This window comes from Poromitra crassiceps, assembly GCF_964638095.1.
Source record: "Poromitra crassiceps genome assembly, chromosome: 3".
In the NCBI taxonomy this organism is placed as follows: Eukaryota; Metazoa; Chordata; class Actinopteri; order Beryciformes; family Melamphaidae; genus Poromitra; species Poromitra crassiceps.
Genome location: NC_139625.1, coordinates 34,532,011 through 34,558,484, shown reverse-complemented (window position 1 = coordinate 34,558,484; position 26,474 = coordinate 34,532,011). Strand labels below are relative to the sequence as shown.

The following is a 26,474-nucleotide window of genomic DNA, read 5'->3' as shown; positions in this document are numbered from 1 at the left end:
GGTGCAATGTTATAAGCTTTCAGCAGGGGGCGCTGCAGGTCCAGATACAGTCTGGTATTAGTCTGGGCACCTTCCACCCCGCTTTTTGTCATGGGGGCGTAAACCCTGGACCCAGAATTAACACCGGATGGCAATGCGCCTAACAACGTCTTTGTTGCCGTTAGCTTGACGCGGTGATGTTACCTAAACTAGAGTCTGATCAAAACAAAGCTTGCGTTACATAAAACAAAACGTTTATGCAATATGGCATCTCCGCCACCACCGCCTGACACACCGGTCAAAACGGTGAAAGAGGATTCTGATACTTGGGTCAAATTGTCAAGTTAACGTGAAAGTTGACGAGCTAGAAACGCTGCCATCCGGTCTAGGGCGGGCTCTAGGCGGGAACCAGTAGGGTGACAAAATCAATTGTGGGCGGGAGCCAGGCTCTTTCTCGCCGAGAAGAGCCTGGTGACGCGAGGTTAGTCTGGTATAGGTATAGTCTGCAGCGGCCCCTGCTGAAAGCTTATAGCCCCGCCACAAAAACTATTGCAGTTGAATTCAGGGAATGTGGGGTATAGGGCTATATTTTCATTTTTAGAGGAAACTGGACTAAATAGAAGAATATAGCCAGGATAGTGTTTTAGAAGTCCATTCTGATCCACACTCCATTTCAGAAGGTGGCGGTAATGCACCATAAGTTGTTTGCCAACCGCCATAAATCACTAGTAGAAGAAGAAGAAACAAAGAAGAAGAAGACTGACGCATCTCTGATGATAAAAGTAACACCGGTATCATGAAAATCAATAGTTTGGAGCAAGCATGACATCAGAAAACCACCCGCCTCACTGGTCGGATATTTTAAAAAGGAGGTTAGCAAACTCAGAAAAAGGTGAGCAGTAACGTTAACGTACATTGCTAACGTGTAACGTTAGCTAGCGAGCTAATCAGCGTCAACTGTGTGAGTTGACAGCTAGCAAGCTAACGCTAGCAGCGTAGCGTTATTAGGAGAAGGCATCTTGCTAGGTAAGGACTTTTATTATACTTCTAGTGCTGATGGTGCAGCCAAGGTTTTTCACTTGAAGTTAAGGCCTCTCAGCATCCTCTTCTGTCGGGACTCGGGAAGGCTTCTTGCTAGACAACCTCTCCATCTCCTCCACATTTAGGGTATAGTAAGATAGCAGGTCAACAGTATGTCACATAGAGGTACACATCATCTGAAAGCTCAAAGCTGGGGACCTGAATGTTAATTTGAGGTGCAGGTCAGAGTCAGTGTCAAGGTTTTCTAGTCAAATCTGTAATACACATTGTGTTATGATTAGGCGTCTATTCAAATGTTGAACGTTTAGAGTATATAAGGGCTTAGAAGAACATAATGATGGAAATCTGGTGGCCATCCTCATGCTATACATCCCCTGAATGCCCTATATCTCTAGTTTATGGTTGTAAAGCTTTATGAGGTTGTGATTATTCTAGAGGTCACAATAGCTCATTTTATAGTGAGGTAAAGTTTAAAACAAATGTTCATTACAATGAAATGGCGACTATGGGGATTAACATCATCAATATAATTTGGCTAATTTAATTCCCAAGAGTCTCAGCTTTCCAGTCATACCCAATTTATGCAATTCCAAGATTGTTTAAGTGCCCTAGTATGCGGAAATATTCAAGAAGAATAGACGAAAATAACACATTTATAGTGCATGCCAAAATAAAACGTGTTTTTTTTTAAAGAAAACATGCATGGGATTAGCATAAAGTGGGCTTGTCTGTAAAGGGAGACTTGTGGGTACCCATAGAACCCATTATCATTCAGATATCTTGAGGTGAGAGGTCAAGGGACCCATTTGAAAATGGCCATGACCATTTTTCCCTCACCAACATTTAGCCTAAATTTGGAGCCTTAGTAGCAACGGATGGATGCCTTAGCTTCTAGTTTCATATGATATCAGTACCCAGTAAACCCAGCCTCCACGTGACCTCTATGTGCTATCAGTCATGAACACTTAGCGCAAATTATGCTCGAGCGAAATCGCCGGCACTGACTGCACCGAGGGGGTCGCCGCAGCTGGGCGTCCTATCGGCGCAGCTCGGCGTAGGGGGTGTGCAGCTCCTCGAAAATGTGACTCCGCGGCGTCAACTCATTGTTGTGAGGAATGAGGAAATGCCATTTCCTCATTTAACAGTGCTTGTCCCTCATCTAGCAAAGCCTTCTGCAGGCTCACCGGAATGAGTTTTGAAATGGAGGGACAATAAAATCCGGGTAAATCCGGGTCATGCGGGTAAAACGCTAAACTACCCATCTCCAACATCTGATCGCAGATCCGAAGATATAATAATCTCCCTACGGAAGCCAGTAGTATAGTATAGGCGGGGGTTTAAAATTATATTCCTGTGTGAAACAACCATTTAAAAGCAGTCTTTCCACAGCCTGTGCCGAATTTACAGCAGGGTGTGTTTGATCTTACTTACTATCATGGTGCACCGCTTGCACACAGCGAGCAAACAACATTGCAGTCACACGGATACGGCGGAACAGTGATCAAATCCAGCGCACCTGGAAAGCAAAACATGTCATGAAATACTCAAATTCCAAGGTTCCTGTCAGCATTGGGATGCTTCTCCTCTCCTAAATTCGGCACAGGCTGGAAAGACTGCTTTTAAATGGTTGTTTCACGCAGGAATATAATTTTAACACCCCCGCCTATACTACTGGCTTCTGTCGGGAGATTATTATATCTTCAGATCTGCGATTGGACGTCGGAGACGGGTAGGAGAGCATTTTAACTGCTCGACCCCCCACCTCCCCATTTCAATATGGGACGTTATGTGACACTGTTTAAGAGAGAAACGGAGATACAGCGGAACATTATGGGGTTTTGGCACTGACGGTTTCTTGATATCTCAAGTCTCTCTATGTCAAAAGCCTTCGGCTCCTCTGTCATCTGCTGGAGATGATGGTTGAACTGGTTAAAGGCCATGTCAGGGGTAAGCAGGTAAGAAGATAGTAGTAGACTATAGTAGGTAGTAAGAAGCTTTTCAGGTCACTGTAGACTGGTGGGGTTCTTCTGAAGGACTACCCAACCTCCACCACTTATATTGGCCTTAGCCAGGAAGGAGGTATGACATCACTAATGATGCCATAAATGTTCTGAGCAGTGATAGGTTCTGAGCATTCTATGAGCGCTGTAGTCACAGGTCATCTGATTCCATATTATGGTATAAAAAGCCTTCCGACCACATCATCGATAAGGGTTTTATTTGGAAAGTTTTGACTGGAAGTTTATCTGTCTCGCTTGTTTTCAGTAGCTACTGTCGTGGGTTTATTTACAGACGTTTCAGTTCAGATAAAAAGGTTATATTTATGTAGTATTAGTCTAGATCGCAAACATGATAACAGAAGTCCCGCCTCACTGGTTGGATATTTAAAAAAAATAAGGATAGCAAACTCCAAAAAAGCCAACTTTGAGTTAGAGGAGTAACGTTCAACGAGTTTGATTTTATTCTGAACAGGTTTTTGTTTTGTCGATTTCTCTGTTTCTGAAACGTTATAGATGAGAGAAGCGAAGAGGAAAAGAAAGCAGAGGAAAATGAACTTTTCACCAAATATTACTCAGACTGGAAGGGGGGAGGCAACAAAGACCACTCCTACAAGAACATCCCACGCTTCTACTACAGGGTAACGTTGACTTCCTGAAAACCTTTTCATTTATTTCATTTTGAGTGTCCTAAAACACACTCGTGAAGTTGACTGTGACTGTGAGAAAATCCTTATTCCTGTCCTGTATTCATTCTGTTGCTCATGGGGTTAGTTGATTCATTTACAAGACATTTTGGGTTTACTATCCCTTTAATATTGTTATGTTGTTGAAGACATTACACTTGGTGATGTGATGGCATTGGCAATGATGATGATAATACTGTTACACTGAAGTAGGGTTAAATAAAACTAACATTAAGATGATGGTTGTGAGGATGAAGAAGATTATGTAGAAGATGATGTATCGATGCATAGTTTTCAGCAGAAAAAACGTTCAACAGTTTAAAGTCCCTGGAAACCAGAAATATCTTTTTATTATTTAGCATTTTGAGTTCATCACATCACAGGAACCTATGTTAACACGTTCACTGCCGTGGACGAGTTAACTCGTCAAAAACAAACCAACAGTTGACTGCTGTGGACAAGTTAACTCGTCAAAAAATTTTTTTGGTGGGACGTTGATCTAACCCTTTTACATCTCCTATAAAAATATGGGAGCCACCGAACGTGTACAACCCATTCCACCGACCCACTAAGTGGCGACAGTGCTCTCCAGACTATTGAAAGCCGAGCCAAAACTGCAGGGAAAAGCGTGAGGAAGCCATTCTCATACTGTAGGCGAAAACGCTTTCGCACTGGAGCACAACGGTGGCGCACAACGGTGGGGGGTTCCAAAAATAGACTGGGTGGAACACACTTTGAAACACGCAGCATAAAGCCCAGAATCGCAAAAGCTTCATCAAAGCTCTCAACCGAAACCCCAAGAAACGAGCGAGCCCATCCAGACTCGCCCGACGAGGGGCAGCCAGGCAGCACAGACAACAGAAACTCGCTTGTGACACACCCGCTGCAGCCACGGAGGGAGGAGGAGAACACACACGGAGGGAGGAGTTTGAAGGAGAGGGGGGTTTCCTGCTGTTATGGAGGAAATTACTGTTCAAAACTATTGTTTAGATGTCTGACGTCTTACTGATGCCAAAAATAAATGGTTAAAGTGACTGTTCTATCGAATTTCACAAAAAGGCATTTTTCTCACCTTTCATTTTCAGACGCTGAAACCATGCTGTATTCAACTGCTAATGCCTACATAACTACTAACTCTACAAACTAACTCTTTTAGACAGAGCAAGCACACATTCTATTAGTTCTTTTGAGATATTTTGTGTTCACAAAATCCTAACAGAAAAGAATCCTCGGCTCTTGAAAGATGAGCCAGAATCCTCAAAAAAAAAACTTGGCAGAAGCTACCTACAGTAAAAAAAAAAACTGTTGGCAGTGAATGTGTTAATAAGCCACCAGCCAAATTTGAACGATGATGAACGTCGCAAAGTATATAAATTTAGGTTTGACAGCCATGACAAAAGTCATGAGAATCAATTAGATTTTAGACTGTATTTTCTCCCGCGGACTGTGTGGGTGTGTCCCGTGTGTGTGCGTGCATGACTGCAGGTCTCCTCCTCCTCCTCCTCTGAGAGAGAGAGAGAGAGGGGGAGAGAGAGAGAGAGAGGAAACGGAGAGAGAGAAGGAAAGAGAGATGGAGTGTGCGTGTGTGTGTGTGTTCGCTCGTTGCTCGGCGCATACTGACAGAGAGGAAGAGAGACTGCCGCTGCGAGTGCACAGCACTAGTGTGTGTGTGTGTGTGTGTGTGTGTGTGTGCACACGTGCGTGCGTGTGTGTGATTCGATTAAATCTTATGACGTGATAAGATCATTCATTGTAGCACCGCGCGCACCGCTCTCTTCAATCATCTTCAATGAGGAAGTGGAAATCCAGACCTTGTAGAAAAGTGGCGATTTTGGGGCTTTGGGTTGAAACTAATGTCTCCTACTTTCTGAGGCACACAATTACTCACATAAGACCCTAAATTTAATAGTTAGAAGGTTTTTGTGGATTTTGGTTTCCAGGGACTTTAATATTGACGAGTCTGTACTGTGGTTGTTACTTGTTAGCAGAAGATGAGGTGCAGAAGTGAAAATCAGTCTGATGATGATGATATTGCCCTGTAGTTACCAGCAGAGGATGAGATACTTCTGCAGAAGCTAAGAGAGGAGTCCAGAGCAGTCTTTCTGCAGAGGAAGAGCAGAGAGCTGCTGGACAATGAGGAACTACAGGTAAAACACACAGACACAGCAGCCTTTTCGCCCCTTGACCCCACACAACAGATGGCGCTGTCCAAGTGCTGAAAGATTCAGCACTTGGACACCATGTTTCTTTGAGTGATTTAGTCTATTTATGTCATTAACATAAATAATACTAATTAGTTACATTGAACATTTGCATTATTTGTGATTAAAATAATCATTGTTGGTATGTCTAGATACCCCCACAGGTTTATGTGTTCATGGGGTCTCGGACTCTCCTTATGGGAGCATAGCCCCCATTGGCCCCCACATAACTCCAATGTTACTGCTCTTGGAATGATGTCAGTCAGACACCACATAATGACTAACTAAAAGTATTCAGGAAAAAAGATGTCTATATCTGTCTCTCTGCCTCTGTGTGTTTTCCTTCATAGCTGGCTACCATTATGGTTCTCTGTGTATCTCTCTATCTATCTCTGTGTATCTTTGTCTATCTTATCTGTTTGTAGAATCTGTGGTTTCTGCTGGATAAGCACCAGGTGCCTCCAGTGACCGGGGAGGAGGCCATGATCAGCTATGAGGCCTACCGGAAGGTGGGGGAGAAGGCTGGGCCAAAGTGCAAGTATGTTTAGAGAGAGGGCCATTTTGAAAAGGTAGTTCGGTTTGGGTAAAAGTAAAACAATTTCTGCTCTAGGTGGGTCTGAGTCTTTTACATAAATGAATGAATGTCTGTTACATTCAAACCAATGCCAAACGAGTTCCCACAATGCTGATTAAGCCTATCTCCACCAGATAACTCTGTATTCCACAGTAGAGCAGATTTCTCAATCAGTTGTCATCCGGGGGCATCCCCACGCTAGACTGGAGCATGCGCACCACAGACTTCGCTCTGGCCTAGCCGGCTAATTTCCGGTTAGCCTGGCTTTTTCTAACTTGAATGTGGATAAATAATTCAGTCGTGCGGCTCTTCTACACTTTCCAAATGTTATCGGACAGATTTTGTTATGGCTCCCCCATCCGTACGTCCCTTCGATGTTCGATATCTCAGGAACGCGTTGACGGAATTTCGTCACATTTGGCTCAAATGTCCACTTGGACTCAAGGATGAACTGATTACATTTTGGTGGTCAAAGTTCAAGGTCACTGTCACCTCACGAACACCATTTTCTAGCTCGTTAATGCGATATCTCAGGAACGCCTTGACTGAATTTCGTCACATTTGGTTCAAACGTCCACTTGGACTCAAGGATAAACTGATTAGATTTTAGTGGTCAAAGGTCAAAGTTCAAGGTCACTGACCTCACTAATGCCATTTCCTAGCTGACCTCGTTAACGCGATATCTCAGGAATGCCTTGACGGAATTTCTTCACATTTGGCTCAAGCGTCAACTGCTCACTTGTTGGCGGAGGCATATATCCGCGGTGCGGTCATTCTAGTTAAATCCTGAAGTGAAAGAGTAATTTTGCGGAAGCTCAAAACTATTGACTGTTTTACAGCTGTGATGCAGTAGGCCACATCGTAGCCTGTGAGAAATGCTGCATTCATGTGCTGCTCAAATTGTCCCATTTCCCGAGTTGGGAAGTCGTACTTCCTTGTTCATGATCGTTTAAATCATAATGAGTGTGTTTACATGCACACTAATAAACCGTTTATTATGGGATTTCTAGAGTTACCTGATTATTCAAGTGTGATGTAAACAGCATCCTTTGCTGGATAAAGGCCGTTATCAGTTTATGAGAAAACTGTTAAACACACCTAGTTTTCAGCTGAATCATCAGGTTTATTCATTGCAGTCAATGTCCACTCAGACTTTGAGGTATTTACTAGGTGCGTGTAAATGCAGAAATCAGATTATTGCCAGTTACCTGATTATTCTCAGTTATCCGTTTATTGTTTGCATATAAACGCACTCAATGATGGATGGATGGATCTATGCATGTATGTACCGTATGTGTTTTATTGCTCAGAGCGTTTAAACTGATAGCTGTTTGCAGTTTTAGCGTGACAACAAAGAGCAATGGAAACGGTTGGGAACTAATTTGCCCGACGCCACATGAATGCAGCGCAAATACTCTCACTGCTAGAAGGAGGAGACAAAGGTTCTGCGCTACAAAAGTTACACATTCAGCTTTAACATGTTCTCCTCGACTCTCTCCAGACAGTTCTTCACAGCCAGAGTGTATGGCAAGCTGCTCCACAGCGACCCCTATGGGAGGATTTCCATCATGCAGTTCTTCAACTATGTCATGAGAAAAGGTATGGACCTTCATCCTCTTTCCTCCCCTTCCGTCTTCTCCTTCGCCCTTGTCCCAAGTTTAGCAGTCTGCAAAAGAGCAGGCTCCACTTGGTTGACTTCACCTCATGACATTTATTGAATTTGTACTGCTTTGTTTTCCTTGATTTGCAATGCAGAGAAGCCTTTGTTTTTGTGGCTGTGGTATTCTGAGACTACGCCTGTGTGGTGTTTTAATTATGCTTTATGCGGAGATGGGATTACCTTATCTTGTCGCTGAAGGTCATCCATTTCTGTGTGTGTGTGTGTGTGTGTCTGTGTGTGTGTCTAGTGTGGCTGCACCAGACTAGGATAGGTCTGAGTCTATATGATGTTGCAGGACAAGGATACCTCAGAGAGTCGGTAAGCTTTCCATCAGTAACCAGTGATTTCAATTAATATACAAATATTTTCCCCGTAAAGTGAAAATCTCATTATAAAGGATGACTGAGCATCTCTCTCTCTCTCTCTATCTCACTCACACACACTCACACACACACACACACACACTCTCTCTCTCTCCCTAGGATCTGGAGAATTATATTCTAGAGCTGATCCCCACTCTGCCCCAGTTAGACGGACTGGAGAAGTCGTTCTACTCATTCTACGTCTGCACTGCTGTTCGCAAGTTCTTCTTCTTCCTTGACCCCCTCCGCACCGGTGAGACTCAGCTCCACAGTAAACAAATGATCCACATGATTGTCAAAAGGTTAAAGTAGAGAGAGAGACTGGGTTTACAGCCAAAGTCAGTGGTAGCATTTCTTTAACTGAAGCTGTTTGTCTTTTTCAGGAAAGATAAAGATCCTGGACATCTTGGCCTGCAGTTTTCTGGATGACCTGCTGGAAGTAGGTTATTTATAATCATGCTCATTCCTGGATTGTCCTTACCTATAGTTTTTGTTCACTTCTTCGAGGGTGAAAGCAACAAAAGGGAGTATAATTTTGTTGTGTTCCAGAGTAAATACCGTAAATTACGGACTATAAGGCGCACCGGAGTATAAGCCGCACCTGCAAAATTGACTGTTTTTTACATATATAAGCCGCACCGGACTATAAGCTGCGGGTGTTTTAATGTTTTTTTTTTTTTTTTTTTTTTTTTTTAATTGTGTTTTAATGTTTAATTACCATATGTAAGGGTTCATGCACAGAGGGGATTGTCGGGAAAGAGATGGCTGTTTGAGGAAGCTCCCATTTATTAACATTTCAACAAAACAACATAACACAACACCACCTGTGTTTTTTTTTACAGTGCACACAGTGTCCGTGGTGTGGTGAAAAGAGGGCAAGAGAGGAAATTAAAACAGAAGTGGATTTATAGTTAGAAAGAGTGCTAAAAAAGAGAGATTTTTTTTTTTTTTTTTTTTTTTTTGGGAAAAAATCCATAGATAAGCCGCACCGTTATATAAGCCGCAGGGGGCAAAAAAGGGCAAAAAACGGGAAAAAAGCCGCGGCTTATAGTCCGGAATTTACGGTACATTAATTTGTAATTTTATTATATGGGTTCTTTTTTCTCTCCATGAAATGTAAAGCCCCACTGTTATTGATGTAATTTCTTTCTTCACCTCTCTCTCTCTCTGTGTCTCTGTCTCTGTCTCTCTGTCTGTCTGTCTGTCTCCAGCTGAGAGATGAGGAGTTGTCTAAAGAGAGTCAGGAGTCTAACTGGTTCTCAGCTCCCTCGGCTCTCCGAGTCTACGGTGAGGGAAAAACGTCTGTGTGTGGATGCTGGCTGTTTCATGTCATAGTTTAATACCCTCAGGAATAATGCAGGCGTTAGGACAGAATATTGTCAAGGACCTCACCATACTATGGGTTATGATACAATTTGTATTGATACCACATACATTATACACTACCTACCACTACCAGTCAAAAGTTTGGACACCTGATTGAATCTACTATTGTTGTAGATAAAATTGAAGTTCCATTGATTGGCATTTTATATTCAAGATAATTGCATACACATTGTATTGATATGAGTTATCACATTATATGCACGTCATATACAGACGCAATATGCAGAGACACATAACTAGCTTATCAAGGAGGAGATTTCTTCACCATCTAGCCTTCAGCATGTCAAGTGACCTTGCTAAGGGAACATGCGCACATACACACGCACGCAATCTGTGTGCTCAAGTCAGATCAGATTCACCCCTCCCCTCTCTGTCAAATGTGAGATTCTTGTCTGCATTCTGTTACCTCTGTAATTGCATACATCATGTGTACAATTGAGAAGTGAATACAGCCCTTCTGCTATGAAGTTAGCAGAAGTATATGTTATGGCTTGAATACAACTGATTGATCTAACTTTCCTGACTCTATGGCTTCATTCAAATAATTGGTAATCGTTTTCATATTGGCTGGAAATGCTGATGTTTACACAGCGGATGAGGAGTGGTGAATTCCATTCCATAACAACGATGTTTTTCATTCTCTTAAAGCCATTTTTATTTTAAAGGCTTCTGCTTAAATGCTTGAAATGTGTTTCTTAGACAAATAGAAATAGATTGCTATTTGCTACCAGTATGTGTGAATTTCTTTCCAAAGCCTTTGCCTTTCCATCAAAGCAAAGGGCGGCTACTTTAAAGAATCTAAAATATACTAACTAAAATATAAGATCGTTTGGATTGGTTTAACACTTTCTTCGTCACTGCATAATTCCATTAGTGTCACTTCATAGTTTTGATGTCTTTACTGTTATTCTGAAATGTGGAAAATAATAGTGAATTGCAAGTTAGGCAGTGTATTTTATTTATTTATTGTGATACATGATTATGTTTTACTGATATGGTTTCAGGGTCATTTTGAGCCATAAACTGATTTCAAAATATCCCTTCCTGTTTTTTCTCCATATCAAGAGGAATCCCATTCTCTGAATCAAAAACAATGTAAGCATGATTCATTGATGAATCATGTCTAAAAGGGTGCTGTTAATCACTTGCATAATGCATGTGTGTGTCTGTGTAGACAGGAAACTAAATGGAGATTACAGACCACAGCCTGTCTCTGTTTGTGCTTGTGTTTCTGGATATTTCTCAGTATATGTGCCTCTGTCTGTGCAGGCCAGTACCTCAACCTGGATAAGGACCATAACGGCATGCTGAGCAAAGAGGAGCTTTCCCGCTACGGCACCGGCACTCTCACCTCAGTCTTCCTAGACAGAGTTTACCAGGAGTGCCTCACCTACGATGGAGAAATGGTACTAGATGTGTAACACTGCCAGAAGGAGTACTAACAATAGCAGTAGCAACAGTAGTTGTGGTAGAAATAGTAGTAGTACGTTGAAGTTCAACTTTAAGCAAACCACACAAACTCTGTCTGTCTGTCTCTGTATCCCTGTCCCAGGACTATAAGACCTATCTAGACTTTGTATTGGCGCTGGAGAACAGGAAGGAGCCTGCTGCGCTGCAGTATATTTTTAAGCTGTTGGACATGGAGAACCAAGGATACCTCAACGTCTTCTCTCTCAACTACTTCTTCAGGGTATCATCTGCACACACAAATGCACACATTCAAAATCTGAGACTATCTGAGACACACAATTTTAGTTCTACATTATAATTAAAATGAATTAATTATTATAGAATGTTTATTGACAATATCGTCTATGTAGAAAACGCCTGCATCGCATAAATACTAAATACATGGTGTGGAGCAAACTGGGGCGAGATAAAAAGAAAATTGTAAAGTCTAAAATGCATTTTTGGTGCTTAATAACAACACTTTCACTAATGTTAGTCTGTCTAGAGACCTAATTTACCCGTTGAGCTACAGACTAAAGAAAATGACAGCTTACCCAAGTTTACCCAAAACTAGCAGTAAATAGTCCAACCAGCCTATCACTGTTGGGTAGATTTGGCTAACACAGTATGCTACTTAAAATAAACGCAGCAGAAATGTCAGATAGGTCGGATCACTGTGTTTAACTACGGTATATATCTTTAAATGTAACAGTTACGGCTAAAAATGACAACATGCAGGTTTTCACGTTGGTGTTGTGTGTGTGTTCATCAGGCCATTCAGGAGCAGATGAAGCTCCACGGCCAAGAGGCTGTCTCCTTCCAGGATGTCAAGGTACACACACACACACACACACGCGCACACACACACACACACACACACACACACACACACACACACACACACACACACACACACACAAGCACATACACATGCACAGTCTAGCCAAGTTTCCTAAACTTAAATTTGAATGTTCACATCCTTGCTATGGTATTGATGGTTGGTGTGTACTGTGTAGCTGTTGAGAATGTGCTCCTACCTTCCCTCTATCACTAGCTGTGTTTCCATTACAGTTTTTCGCAAAATAATTGCGATATTTCTACAATTTCGAAAAAGTACAATTGCGACTTGCAGGCATTTCCATTGAAGTTGAGTTTGAAGTCCCGTCTTGTAAAATCTCTTCTCGCAAGACTCCACTTTAACTCATTGGCTGCCAGCCATTTCTGGAAAGCGGACGCTCTCAGTGCCAGCCCTTTCAGAGCGTTTTCAGTGATTTCTCAAGACCCACAGAATATTGTGTGATATTACTATGTAAACACCGAACACGCCCAAAGAACGATGAGACTCTCTTGTATCATCAGCAAAAAAAAGTTTATTTATATCATTTTCCGTTCTTTAGTTATCAGCAGGAGAAGATAGGTTGGTTTCACCAAAAACAGATGTTTCAAACTAGAACCTGAGATAATGAGCCTTTTGTGAAATGAAGCATTTCAAGCACATCACTGACTCTGAAGCTAATATTTTCTGATGTAGTGACGTGGTGTAGTTGTGTGGTGCCCTGCGTGCCCCACCCCCCTCAACTGCAAACTCCTCCTCCGTGGGAGTGTCTCTGGTGGCTCTGCTCGAATCTGCTACCTGCGTCAGGCGACGAATCTCTGCATGCTCGAGCTGGGATAAACTCATCCCCACACTAACACACAGCCTGCATGCTGGAGCTGGGAGAAACTCACCCCCACACTAACACACAGCCTGCATGCCGGAGCTGGGAGAAACTCATCCCCACACTAACACACAGCCTGCATGCTGGAGCTGCACCCAGTGTCTATTTTCGGAGCGCTCCGCCGTTTTTGTGCGCCGGCTCCCAGCGCGACACCGAAAAGCCAAACCATTCTCAGCAGTCCCAGCTGAGAATGGTTTGGCTTTTCGGTCGGGTGCTCCTTTTCTGGCTGCTAATCGTGTGGAGAAACTATCGCAGCAGAGACAGAGGGGCTCAGTTGTGGGAGCGGATTGGCTGCTGTTCGCAGCTAACGTTAGCTCCAGCCAGAGCAATCTATACGGCTCTGGCTCCAGCTAGGGCTGGGTCGGTTTGAAAATTTTAAAACCGGTTCGATATTGCCGTCTAAACCGGATCGAACCGGTAAACCGATTTTTTTTTGTAATTTAAAAAAAAAAAAAAAAAAAAAAAAAAATCTTTCAAGCAGGGCTCCCGAGTGTGGCCCATAACTGTCTGTAGTGCAACTTCAGTCCACCTGATAGCGATAATACACCTCTAAGCTGGTATTGTCAACCAGCAATGATACTGAATAAAAAGAAGCAGGACACCTGTGTAACAAACACACCCTGTATTTATTTCTCATAACTATTCAGCTCAACTTTTCTTCTAAACATCAAAATAATAAATGAAATAAGACTTCTGCCTATAGTGCAACTTGAGAAAAAAGGCTAATAAAAACACAAGCAGTGCAATCAGAATGGATTGGCTTACAGCTGAGCTGCCTTATAAACTTCAAAACTCACAAATTCACACAATATAGGGCCTAGGCATGGGTCGGTTTGAACATTTTGAAACCGGTTCGATATTCCCCAAAAAAACGTATCAAAGCGGCTGCAGTTGGTGGCGATAATGCACCTCTAAGCTGGTATGCTGCCAACCAGCACGAACACTGAATACAAATAAGCAGAACCTTTTAACTGTAACAACACACTGTTTTTATTTCTCATAACTATTCAGCTTAACTTTTCTTCAAACATCAACATAATAAACAAAATAATACTTTTGCCTACTAGTGCAACTTGAGAAGAGGCTAATACGAACAATAGTGCAATCAGAATGGACTGGCAAAAAAAAAAAAAAAAAACTTAATTTTTTTTTTTTAGGTTTTTTTTTTTAGGTTTTTTCGGTTTGCACGTGATCAAACCGGTTTGGGCTCGTATACCGAACCGAACCGGTAAAACCGGAAATCGACCCATGCCTAGCTCCAGCATGCATCGGTTTCCGTTTCATCACGGCTTCTTCTGCTGTTTTTCCTCACCTTTCTCTAATCTGGAGAGCACTGTCGCCACCTAATGGGTCCGTAAAATAGCTTATACACCTTCAAAACCCCCCATACTTTTACAGGAGATGCATCAGGCTTTAATCCACGTCCCACCGTCAAAAAACGCAATTGACGTCTTTAGACGTCAATGGCACTCTACGTTACTATTTGAATTGACGTCTTTAGACGTCAATGGCACTCAATGAGTTAAGGAAGATGGACTCCAGAGCCTACTGCGTAACCTCCTTGGTGTTGGCACTGTGATTTCGGTTGCTGCTGCCGTGACTATTTTAAACAGCATATAACATAAATCGCCCCTTAATCCTCATGAACAGCATTTAAACGTGTAATAATGGATATATGAGTCGGTAAAACAGTTTTTGTAATTGTTTAATTTTATTTTATTTGGTGAATGAATGACACCATGTTACAGACACAGACCCACCAGGCTTAGTATAAATAGGTTTCCATATGATTTCCGTATTCAACTGACTGACTGAGGTTCAACTGACCCCTTGCGGCTGGATGGATAGATGCAAGTTGGTCAACATTACAATCCCCTCCCCTACGTCATGTATGGGTCACATAACATATCATAGGATAATGATATGGTACGATTTGGATCAAATTTGATCTTAGACCCACCACTATTTCATTTTACATCTGTGGACTGCAGCATCATTAAATTACTCATAGATCAATGATCTGCATTGTAAACATGACACAAGGTGACACATTATCCATCTGCGCTTAGTCAGTGAATTTACTTCTTCTATGAAATGTGTTGTGTAAATAAAGTTGGCTTTCCTTGAATGCAATTCATGCAACACTTCGCTGCCCAGAAAGTCGGCAGATGCACTCCGCGGCGTAGCCCGTTTTGATATTAAGCTGAGTCCGCCCACCCAGGCCAGTTAGAGCATGCGCTGGTAGCAATTAACGAGTGCACCTATCCTCCCTGCTCAGCGGGCTAGCAGAGGGAGCGAGGGAGGTCTACCCTGTGTGTGTGGTGGGGAGCGGCAGGCAGTGAAATTTAGGCACAACATTAAAATGAACGGCTCTCAAGTAGGACTCGGTTCCCTTCGTTCATAGCAAAGATCCGTTCAATAGATTCGGATCGTTCGCGAACGTCACATCACTACTGCTACATGTATATCGACACGTCTGAAAAACCACCTCATCAGAGCGCAAAAACGTTTTTCGATATTTGGGAGTGTTTCCATTACCCGATTTTTATTGCGATATTTAGATTTGGCGAATTTGCGCATTTCTGAGGGTAATGGAAAGACAGCTACTGACAAGAGGTACACACAACACACCCACCCAGAAGTGTCCAGGTAAACTGCTTAAAGGAAGGCATTGCCGATTTCCAACTCGCTTTGTAAGATTATAATCGGTAAGATAAGCCGATGGACAGTGTTTACCTTCTCTATATGTTTTCTGCACCGAGAAATCTCCATCCGTCTGCCTGCAGAAACTCCACCTCCGCCAGCAGGTATGGGGCATTAACGCTCGTTAAGGCTCTTGATGCGATTCTCCGTGGATGTGCGCATACAGAAAGAATAAAAATAAACAATCTGTAGTTGGAACAACTGTTCACTTCCATGTTTTGCATTATTCTGACATAGAAGTGCCCCGAATAAACTGCAGAGCTCTCAGTGCAGGAAAACATGAAGAGAAGATAAATGGCCCTATCTATCTTCCGACAGGCGATATCCCCTATTAGCGCTTGCGCACCTGTTTGCGCATGCCTTAAAGCAGGGAAGATTGCAGTCCGCTGTCCAGGTGTTATGCCGAGTTTTGCACTCCAGCGCCGGCAGCATCCACACCTCACGGGAGCATATTGTAATGATTTATACAAATGTAACTGTTTAAAAGTGATATAATTGACTTCCGGTTATGGCGTGGTGCTGGTGAGAGGCGTCTTGAGGGGCTCCAGTGCTAACTCATTGAAATTACTACTTGACAGGCTGTAAATAGTTTAAACCCTATGTTTATGAATGAACCAGACTACTAGTTAGTTTCATGACGAAACAAAGGAGAAACATGCTGGCTCTGAAAAAAACACCCTCACCACGAGCACTGGCTTCGCAGGCTAACCCAACTGTAGCCGCTAGCGAAGACGGCGACGTTAACATGGATGAAACGCCAGCGGTAGAACCGAGTGCAGAAGTCTTCAACGCCATACGTTTGATGCAAAGCGACTTCTCCAAGAAATTTGAAGATGTGCTGGCTGGCATAAGTGGACTTAAAACTGATCTACAAAGCCAAGCTACCAGAATTACCGAAGCAGAGGACATAATCGGAAGGGGTGAGGACAATCTGGACTCAATGCACAACGCCATTAAAAAGTTACAAGAGAAATGTGCTATGCTTGAAATGAAAGTAGAAGACCAGGAAAACACGGGACGTCGCAACAATTTGAGGCTCATCGGCCTCCCCGAAAATGCTGAGGGTCGAGACGTGTGCATTTTTGGAAGAATGGCTGCCAAGAGCGCTCGGCGGAACCAACACTTTCCCCACGTACTTATCATTGAGAGAGCGCACCGGATAGGGCGACTCACTGCTGACCAAGATCCAAAACCGAGAGCGGTGATTATGAGATTCCTTACAAAGACAAGGAAAACGTGATGCAAGCAGCCCGGAGACAGAAGTCTGTGCAGTTTGGAACCCACAACGTCAGATTCTACCCGGATCACTCAGCAGAAACTCACCGACAACAGAGGCTGTTTGATCCAGTGAAGAAGCAGCTATGTTCTATCCGGCTATCCTGGTAGTCACGCACAACGGACGGCGACTTTCATTCAAGACAGTCCCCGATGCAGAAAAGTTCATCCAAGGAATACAGAAGGAAGGCAGGCCTGCATCAGCGAAGAATGATAACTAAATAACTTTTTCATCGTGGCCAACAGACCGGTACTGCTTCATGGACAGAAGGTAAACAACACGTTGCTACAGTGTTGCCTGTGTGTTGTGATGACGGAGTTGGTCAGTCTAAAAGCCACGCACATTAATGTTAATAGCTGAACCAGAGGTGCCTTTGTTTTGTATTGGAATTGTTTGTCCCTGAATGGGTGCTTATGTTTTGAGACATTTATAATATGTTTTTTTTTCTTTTTTCCCTTCCTCACAATAGCCTATCATTCTGGTGTCTGACCATAGCTATAGCAATAAGGGGAAAGAAAAGACAAAAAATATATAGCAATAAGATAAGTTACATTTCATGTTCCAATTGTTCAAATGGTCTGGATGTATGCGTACAGATATATATGTATACTTTTTTTATTATTATTATTATCATATTTTTGTTTGTTCTGGGGCCTGCAGAAGAATGAGGCTTAAATATGCTTTAAGACATTTATAATGCTAACTGAATAACAACTTGGGGACAACTGTTAAAATGTTTTTTTATTCTTCCTTTTTTCCCTTCCTCACAATAGCCTATCATTCTGGGGTCTGACCAAAGCTATATAACAAAAAGACCAAAAAAGCAATAAGATAAGTTACATTTCATGTTCCAATTGTTCAAATGGTCTGAATATATGTATAATTTTTTTAATCATTATCCTATTTTTGTTTGCTCTGGAGCCTGTGGAAGAATGAGGCTCATCAAGCTCTTCCTTGTGAGGATCAGCCAGGTAAAATAACCAAAGTCTATAGGTATTTAGGGGTTTCGCGGAGACACGAGGGGGGGGTGGGGGGGTTGTGTGTGGTTTATGTGTTTGGCTCGTTCTAGCCTGTTTTATTTAGTTTTTTTTGCTTCTTGTTACGGTGCTGCCGGTCGCCCTAATTTGCTGTATATATATCTGTGCTTGCTTGCAACATTCTCCTTGTTTACAAATGCCTGGGTCTTGGGGTAAGACTCATTTCGGGGGGAGAGATCTTAAAATACTCTCATGGAATGTCAGGGGGCTTGGCCAAGATGTGAAGAAGGCAAACGTCTTTAGACACCTTAAATCTCTTTCTGCAGACGTGGTTTTCCTGCAGGAAACCCGCATCAAAACAACTCAACAACACTCAGACAGACTGAGATGCAACTGGACCTCACAAGTTTACCAATCACCATTCTCCTCACATGCCCGAGGTGTGGCCATTCTTTTTAAAAAGGATATTCCCTTTCAACTTACTTTTATGTCAGCGGATCCTTTTGGCAGGTATATTTTAGTTTCTGGCACCCTTAATTAATTTCCTTTAACCCTACTCAATATCTACGGCCCAAACATAGATGATAATAATTGGTGGCAACCTAAATTGTTATCTGGATCCATATTTAGATAGGCTATCTTCATGTCCGCCCCCAAACATCTCAGCAGTGCAGGTCCTAAATAATTTGATAAAATCCAGGAATCTAGTGGATATTTGGAGGGTTCAGCACCCTACTGACAAAGATTATTCATTCTACACCCATGTCCACAAATCCTATAGCAGAATAGACTACTTTTTAATAAATTCCCAATTAATCCCCCAAGTAGTTAATACAAAATATAATATATTGATCTCCGACCATAGTCCCTTAACGATGTCCCTGAACTTCTCTCTTCCCAAACAAACTTACTCCTGGCGTTTCAACCCCTCCTTACTCGCTGAAGAAAAGTTCATAGAATGTATTACCACCAAATTAAAACATTTTATTGAATTCAATGATAACGGTGAAGTGTCAGACTCCACACTATGGGAAGCATTAAAAGTTGTCATTCGTGGTGACATAATCTCATATGAATCTGCTGCCAAGGAGCAGAGAGAGAAACAACTATTGGAGATTGAAAATGCTCTTCCCGCCCTTGAAGCAACATACCAAGTCTCAAAATCCTCAGAAGAATACAATAAGATATTGAAGCTAAAATATGAATACAATTGCATCCTGGGTGGTCAAATAAACACTCCTTTTAAAATTGAGACAAAAGCAATTTGAACTGGGAGATAAGCCTGAGAGACACCTGGCACGACAGCTCAAGGGCGCCCAGGCCTCCAGATCAATCCTCTCCATCAAATTGAAGAGGGGTGCCCTGTTGACTAACCCCAAGGAGATAAATGATCATTTTAGGGAGTTTTACAGTGAACTCTACTCATCTTAATCTGATGCTGCTCAATCCGATTTAAACGACCTTTTTGATTCTCTTGAAACACCCAAACTTAGTGACGCTGCCAGAGAGGACTTAGATTCAGATTTCACATTGGAAGAAATAACTTCTGCCATTAAATAATTTCCATCGGGCAAAGCTGCCGGGCCGGATGGATTTGGTGCTGAATTTTACAAGAAATTCTGTGACATCCTCGCCCCACTCCTCCTCAGAATGACATCTAGCTCTAAGAAGGACAAAGTCTTGCCTAAAACACAGTATAAAGCTAACATCTCCCTCATTTTAAAAAAGGGGAAGGAGGAAGTAGACCCGGCCAGCTACAGACCGATAGCGGTCCAGAATTTTAACAGAAAGGTAATCACTAAAATGCTGGCTACCTGGCTAAAAAGGCATTTATCATCCATCATACATCCTGACCAGACAGGGTTCATCCCGAATAGGTTATCTTTCTTCAATGTCAGACGCCTCCTCAACACCATATATATAGACCATAACAAGATCAGTGGTGCAGCGATTTTATCACTCGACGCACAGAAGGCGTTCGATCAGGTTGCGTGGCCTTATACTATGTTCGAGTCACTGCACAGATTTGGATTTGGCAATTCATTCATTTTCTGGGTAAAACTCATATATGCTAGTCCAACATGTTCAGTTAACCAATGGTGACAGGTCAACCAGTTTTCCATTATTTCGCTCGGTCCAACAGGGCTGCCCTCTTTCGCCGGCACTCTTCGCCGTTTCGCTCGAGCCCCTTGCTTTAAAAATTTGTGGCCACCCAAGCATTGCAGGTCTGAAGGTCGGGGGGTATAGAAACACATATCAGTTTGTGCGCTGATGATGTAATAATATATCTACACAATTCAGAAAAATTGATCCCCCCTCTCCTAGAATTAGTCACCTCCTTCGGTAAGCTGTCTGGATACACAATCAACTGGACAAAGAGTGACTTTATGCCTCTCTCCGATGTCTTTACTCTGGGTTTCCTGGAAAATCTCCCATTCAAATTAGCAAAGGACCACCTGACCTATCTTGGCTTGACGATACCCAGAGATCCTAAACTAATATCTAAGTTGAATTAATTGAATTTTGAGGATTTTGTTTTAAGACTTAAACAATGTATAGAAAACTGGAAAATACTCCCTTTGTCCATGATTGGCCGTATAAACTCAGTTAAGATGGTGTCACTTCCCAGGTTCCTCTATCTGTGTCAAAACCTTCCCATCTTCCTTACCTCAGCTTTCTTCAAAAACCTGGACTCCATAATTTTTTCCTACATTTGGAATTATAAGAACCATAGAATTTTGAAAGTTCACTTGCAAAAACCCAAGTCTGAAGGAGGGCTGGCCCTACCAGTGTTTAGGCATTATTACTGGGCTGCCAACGTCACGGCTCTAATGTTTTGGCGGCAAGGGACTCCTAGCAACTTAACTCTTGGGGCCCCCCTGTGACTGAAAATGGAGGCCAGCTCTATTACCAACTCCTCTTTGCCAGCTATGCTATTTTCTAAGCTTGAGCACCATGGGACTTTACAAAAATTAAGTTTCGTAATGAAGAACTCAGTCAGAATTCTAAACCAAGTTAGGAGTGCCTTGAGTCTACCAGATGTTTCTGTCTTCACCAATTTGTTTTAATCATTCTTTTTTAGCTCCATGGTCAGACAGAAAGTACAGTGTCTGGAGTGAGAAGGGTCTAGTCTCCATCAGAGACCTATACATGGATGGTCATTTTGCACCCTTTGATCTTTTGAGGGGGAAATTTGACTTGCCCAACTCGCACTGGTTCAGATATCTACAAGTCAGAAACTATGTTCGATCCTAGATTTGTGATTTTGAAGTTATCCCAAATTAACATGCTTTTTTTTATGTTTTGTCAATCCCCCCTCACTCCAGGCATCTTATCTCTAGATTTGTGTGTCTGTTTGATGACCATGTCAGAGCCCCCACTGAGAGGATTAAGGAGGCGTGGCAGGAGGAACTTGGTGTTGACTTGTCTGAGGTTACAGTATATGGGACAGGAGTTTGTCTGTGGTTCAACTCTGCTCAATTAACAGCAGACACCAGCTGATCCAATTTAAGGTCACTCATCATCTTCATTATTCCAAGTCCAGGTTGCACAAGATCTACCTTCTGTCTCTGTCTCACCACTACAGTGTTTCCCACAGGATTTTGAGTATTTGTGGTGGGGGACCGCAGACCCCCTAGGGGGGTGCGGGGCCATGCCCCCCCGCAAGATTTTTTTAAAACATTTTAAAGTAAAATGCATGAATTTGGTGTACTTTGAGAAAGCTTAAGAGCAAAATTAAAAGGCTAGATCTATGAAGAACATGTCATCATTACTGTGCTGTGGGTTTACAATGACAAACTAAATTTCTCCCTATAGGTCAGGGATACTCAACTTGCTTTGCCACTTTCGTGAAATGATAGAAGGCGAGGGGCCAGTTAATAAACAAACACTATACATTTTTCTGTAGCGGATTGTAGGTTTTTGGGGTGTCAGCCGGAGTTTAGGCTGACAATGTTGTGCACACAGGATAGTTAGTTAGGTTAAGTGCATACATAAGTGCCTGGGTAGCGAGCAGATGGTGGTATTTGACAATTTAGCAGCTAAATCATAGATTATTGAAAGATATTCCATATTCCACACTGAAATGCTATAACAGAAGTATTGGCCAGAATGACATGAACATTTATTGGACACTTATTCAGCAGGTATCTTGCATGTTGCGCTGTAGGTGCACTGTAAAAAAATAAAAATTCCTTTGGTGGCGGCCCGCCACAAATTCCTTTATGTATGGGAAACACTGCACTATGTGATAGGTGTCAGGTGTCAGAGGGGACACTAGCCCATGCTTTTTGGTTTTGCCCTTCACTGTCTGGATTTTGGGCCAAAATATTGTATTGGTACTCTAAGCTAAGGCCTATAAAATAACCCTTCAACCGGTGGCGGAACTTGCCATCTTCGGCTGCTCGGAATCCTCTCTGCTCCTCAGTATGGCTGTGCAGCAGTCTCTGACACAGGGGATGACTGTTGCCAAGAGACTTATTCTGAAGGAGTGGAAGTCTTCCTCTCCACCTTCTTTTAACACGTTCACTGCCAATGACGAGTTGAGTCGTCAAAAAAAAAAAAAAAAAAAATTGACGGTGGGACGTTGATCAACGCAACCCACGTCTCCTATAAAAATATTGGAGCCACCGAACGTGTACAACCCATTCCACCGACCCACTAAGTGGCGACAGTGCACTCCATTCTAGAAAAAGTCGAGCCAAAACTGCAGGGGAACGCGCGATGAAACCATTCTCCTACTGTAAAATGGATTGGCGAAAACGCTTTCGCTTTCGCGCTGATTGCTGGCGGTGCGGGATTGCAAATTTGCATAATAGATTATGGGTGCAACACACTTTGAAACACGCAGCATAAATAAGACCACAATCGCAAAAGAAACCCCGTTTCTTGGGGTTTCTCAACCGAAAACCCAGAAACGAACGAGCCTCATTCTCATACTGTAGGCGAAAACGCTTTCACGCTGGCGCACACGGGCGCACAACGGTGGGGGGTTCCAAAAATAGACTGGGTGGAAAACACACTTTGAAACACGCAGCATAAAGCCTAGAATCGCACAAAGCTTCATCAAAGCTCTCAAACCCAAGAAACGAGTGAGCCCCATCCACACTCCCAGGGAGGGAGGCTGCTCACTGCTCAGACAGGCAGTAGAAACTGCTTGTGACAAACGCGCTGCTGAAAGCCACCAGACACGCCCACGGAGGGAGGAGTTTGAAGGAGAGGGCGTTCAGAACTACAGTGGGTTCGGAAAGTATTCAGACCCCCTTAAATTTTTCACTCTTTGTCATATTGCAGCCATTTGCTAAAAGCAATTAATTTCATTTTTTTCCTCGTTCATGCACACACAGCACCCAATATTGTCAGAAAAACACAGACTTGTAGACATTTTTGCAGATTTATTACAAAAAAAACACTGAAATATCACATGGCCATAAGTATTCAGACCCTTTGCTGTGACACTTGTATATTTAACTCAGGTGCTGTCCAATTCTTCTGATCATCCTTGAGATGGGCCTACACCTTCATTGTGCTTAATTATATAGATTGGACTTGATTGGGAAAAGCACACACCTGTCAATATAAGACCTTACAGCTCACAGTGTAAAGTGACCAGGACTCTTCCTCGAACTGGCCATCCGGCCAAACTGAACATCTGGGGGAGAAGAGCCTTGGTGAGAGAGGTAAAGAAGAACCCAAAGATCACTCTGGCTGAGCTCCAGAGATGCAGCGGGGAGATGGGACAAAGTTCTAGAAAGACAACCATCACTGCAGCCCTCCACCAGTCGGGGCTTTATGGCAGAGTGGCCCGACGGAAGCCTCTCCTCAGTGCAGAACACATGAAAGCCCGCATCGGGTTTGCCAAAAAACACCTGAAGGACTCCCAGACTCTGAGAAATAAAATTCTCTGGTCTGATGAGACCAAAATCGAACTTTTTGGTCTTAATTCTAAGCGGTATTTGTGGAGAACACCTGGCACTGCTCATCATCTGCCTAATACCATCCCTACAGTGAAGCATGGTGGTGGCAGCATCATGCTGTGGGGGTGTTTTTCAGCTGCAGGGACAGGACGACTGGTTGCAATTGAAGGAAAGATGAATGCAGCCAAGTACATTGATATCCTGGACAAAAACCTTTTCCAGAGTGTTCACGACCTCAGAATGGGCCGAAGGTTCACCTTCCAACAAGACAATGATCCCAAGCACACAACTAAAATAACGAAGGAGTGGTTTCAGAACAACTCTGTGAATGTTCTTGAATGGCCGAGCCAGAGTCCTGACTTAAATCCAATTAAGCATCTCTGGAGAGACCTGAAGATGGCTGTCCACCAACGTTCACCATCCAACCTGACAGAACTGGAGAGGATCTGCAAGGAGGATTGGCAAAAGATCCCCAAATCCAGGTGTGAAAGACTTGTTGGATCATTCCCAAGAAGACTCATGGCTGTATTGGCTCAAAAAGGTGCTTCTACTCAATACTGAGCAAAGGGTCTGAATACTTATGGCCATGTGATATTTCAGTGTTTTTTTGTAATAAATCTGCAAAAATGTCTACAAGTCTGTGTTTTTCTGACAATATTGGGTGCTGTGTGTGCATGAACGAGGAAAAAAATGAAATTAATTGCTTTTAGCAAATGGCTGCAATATGACAAAGAGTGAAAAATTTAAGGGGGTCTGAATACTTTCCGAACCCACTGTATATTGTTTAGATGTCTGATATCTCACTGATGCCAAAAATAAATGGTTAAAGTGACTGTTCTGCCTGTTTGATTGAATTTCACAAAACTGCGATTATCTCAGCTTTCAGTCTCAGATGCTGAAACCATGCTGTACTCAACGGCTAATATCTACATAACTACTAACTCTACAAACTAACTCTTTTAGACAGAGAAAGCACACATTCTATTAGTACTTTTGTGAACTTTGTGTTCACAAAGTCCAAGCAGAAAATAATCCTCGGCTCTTGTAAAATGAGCCAGAATCCTCAAAAAAACCCTCTGGCAGAAGCTACCTACAGTAAAAAAAAACGGCTGGCAGTGAATGTGTTAAGCTGTGGCTGACGGACATGGTTTCGGTTATATGTATGGAGAGACTCCGGTTCCTGAGGACCAATTCTCTTGTGAAATTCTCGGCTATTTGGGACCCATTTCTGGCCTGCTTAGACGAGATTGAAAGCGACAAGTAACTTTCCCAGCTGACTTTTCATGGACCCCTTGCATGGGATCCCACGCACATCTCTTACAAGCACAATAAGCACTTGATGTGGCTGATAGCACAACGCTGTAACATTGGAATGTTGATATATATTTTTGTTGTTGTTTTTGTTTTGTTCTGTTTTGTCTGAGCCTGTTTTTGTTCTGAAAATTGTAAAATAAAATATATATTTAAAAAAAAAGTGATATAATTGTCTGGTAGACGTGACCTCCCTGATTTCTAAGTTAAAACAGCCCAGAAATATGTTGGGGATGCAATTCTCGGCAGGGATGCGGAAACGATCACGGCACGTGTCGCAGCTGCAAATTCGAGCCGTGCCAAAATCATCTGTGCCCCAAAATGCCTGCACAAACGGGATTTGGGCGGTCTTAAGTACCAGAATTATTCACGGGTGTGGCCAGGCAATGCTGGGCATTATGTCAATCAAAACCAATCAGATTCCCGTCTCGCAATGGCTGTTTGTAAAAAAGAAAGAAAAAGAAATGGAAAAACAAAAACAAAAAAACTGATTCCCCCCATTTTGTTTTTTCAATTTAAAACCATTGAAAATGGGTTATACTTGAGTACCCTGACCTGGTCTATTTATTTTTAAACATTTTTAGTACTGAATGAATGTTTAATACTAATGTTATGTTAAATTATCTCTGTCTTAACCTGTTGGCACAGGAAAAGAAAATTTGAAAACATACAGAAATACCCATTGTAATAGGTGAGCACATCAATAAACTATGTGTCATATATTTATTTAGGTAGAAATTAAATCTTTGATGGCACAAGGGTTTTCTGGTCCAATTTTTTTGCCGCAAAAACTGCCCCGCTTAATATTGTTTGGCCCGCGACTCCTTATATTTTTCTGTACGCCTATGCCGCCCACAACCAAAAAAGTTTGGCCACCCCTGCTTTAAATACTTAAAGGCACTAAATACGATATTCAGTGATGTTTCTCTCTCTCTGCTCAGGATGAGATCTTTGACATGGTGAAGCCTAAAGACCCCTACAAGATCACGCTGCAGGACTTGGTGACCAGTTGCCAGGGTGACACGGTGTGCAGCATCCTGATCGACCTCAACGGCTTCTGGACCTATGAGAACAGAGAAGTGCTGGTCACCAACGACAACGACGGCAGCAACGCCGGAGACCTCGACGACACCTAAAGATTTTATTTTTTATTTTGTTTGGGGGGGGGGGGGTTGTATGCTGTAACTAGAAGGTCCCAGATGAATTATTTAAATATTGTTTATGTGATGAAAACTCAAG

At 42.6% G+C, this 26,474-nt stretch overlaps 1 protein-coding gene across 1 annotated transcript; it reads left to right on the top strand.

The window, feature by feature from the left end:
- Positions 1 to 730: 730 nt before the first annotated feature.
- Positions 731 to 26,474, top strand: ppp2r3c (protein phosphatase 2, regulatory subunit B'', gamma). Its single transcript, XM_083633705.1, has 13 exons — positions 731 to 871; positions 3,534 to 3,658; positions 5,746 to 5,850; positions 6,330 to 6,442; positions 7,980 to 8,077; positions 8,386 to 8,456; positions 8,621 to 8,753; positions 8,884 to 8,939; positions 9,712 to 9,787; positions 11,156 to 11,292; positions 11,439 to 11,576; positions 12,108 to 12,167; positions 26,177 to 26,474. The coding sequence occupies exons 1-13, from the start codon at positions 802 to 804 to the stop codon at positions 26,369 to 26,371; spliced, it is 1,377 nt and encodes a 458-aa protein (XP_083489831.1). The 5' UTR covers positions 731 to 801; the 3' UTR covers positions 26,372 to 26,474.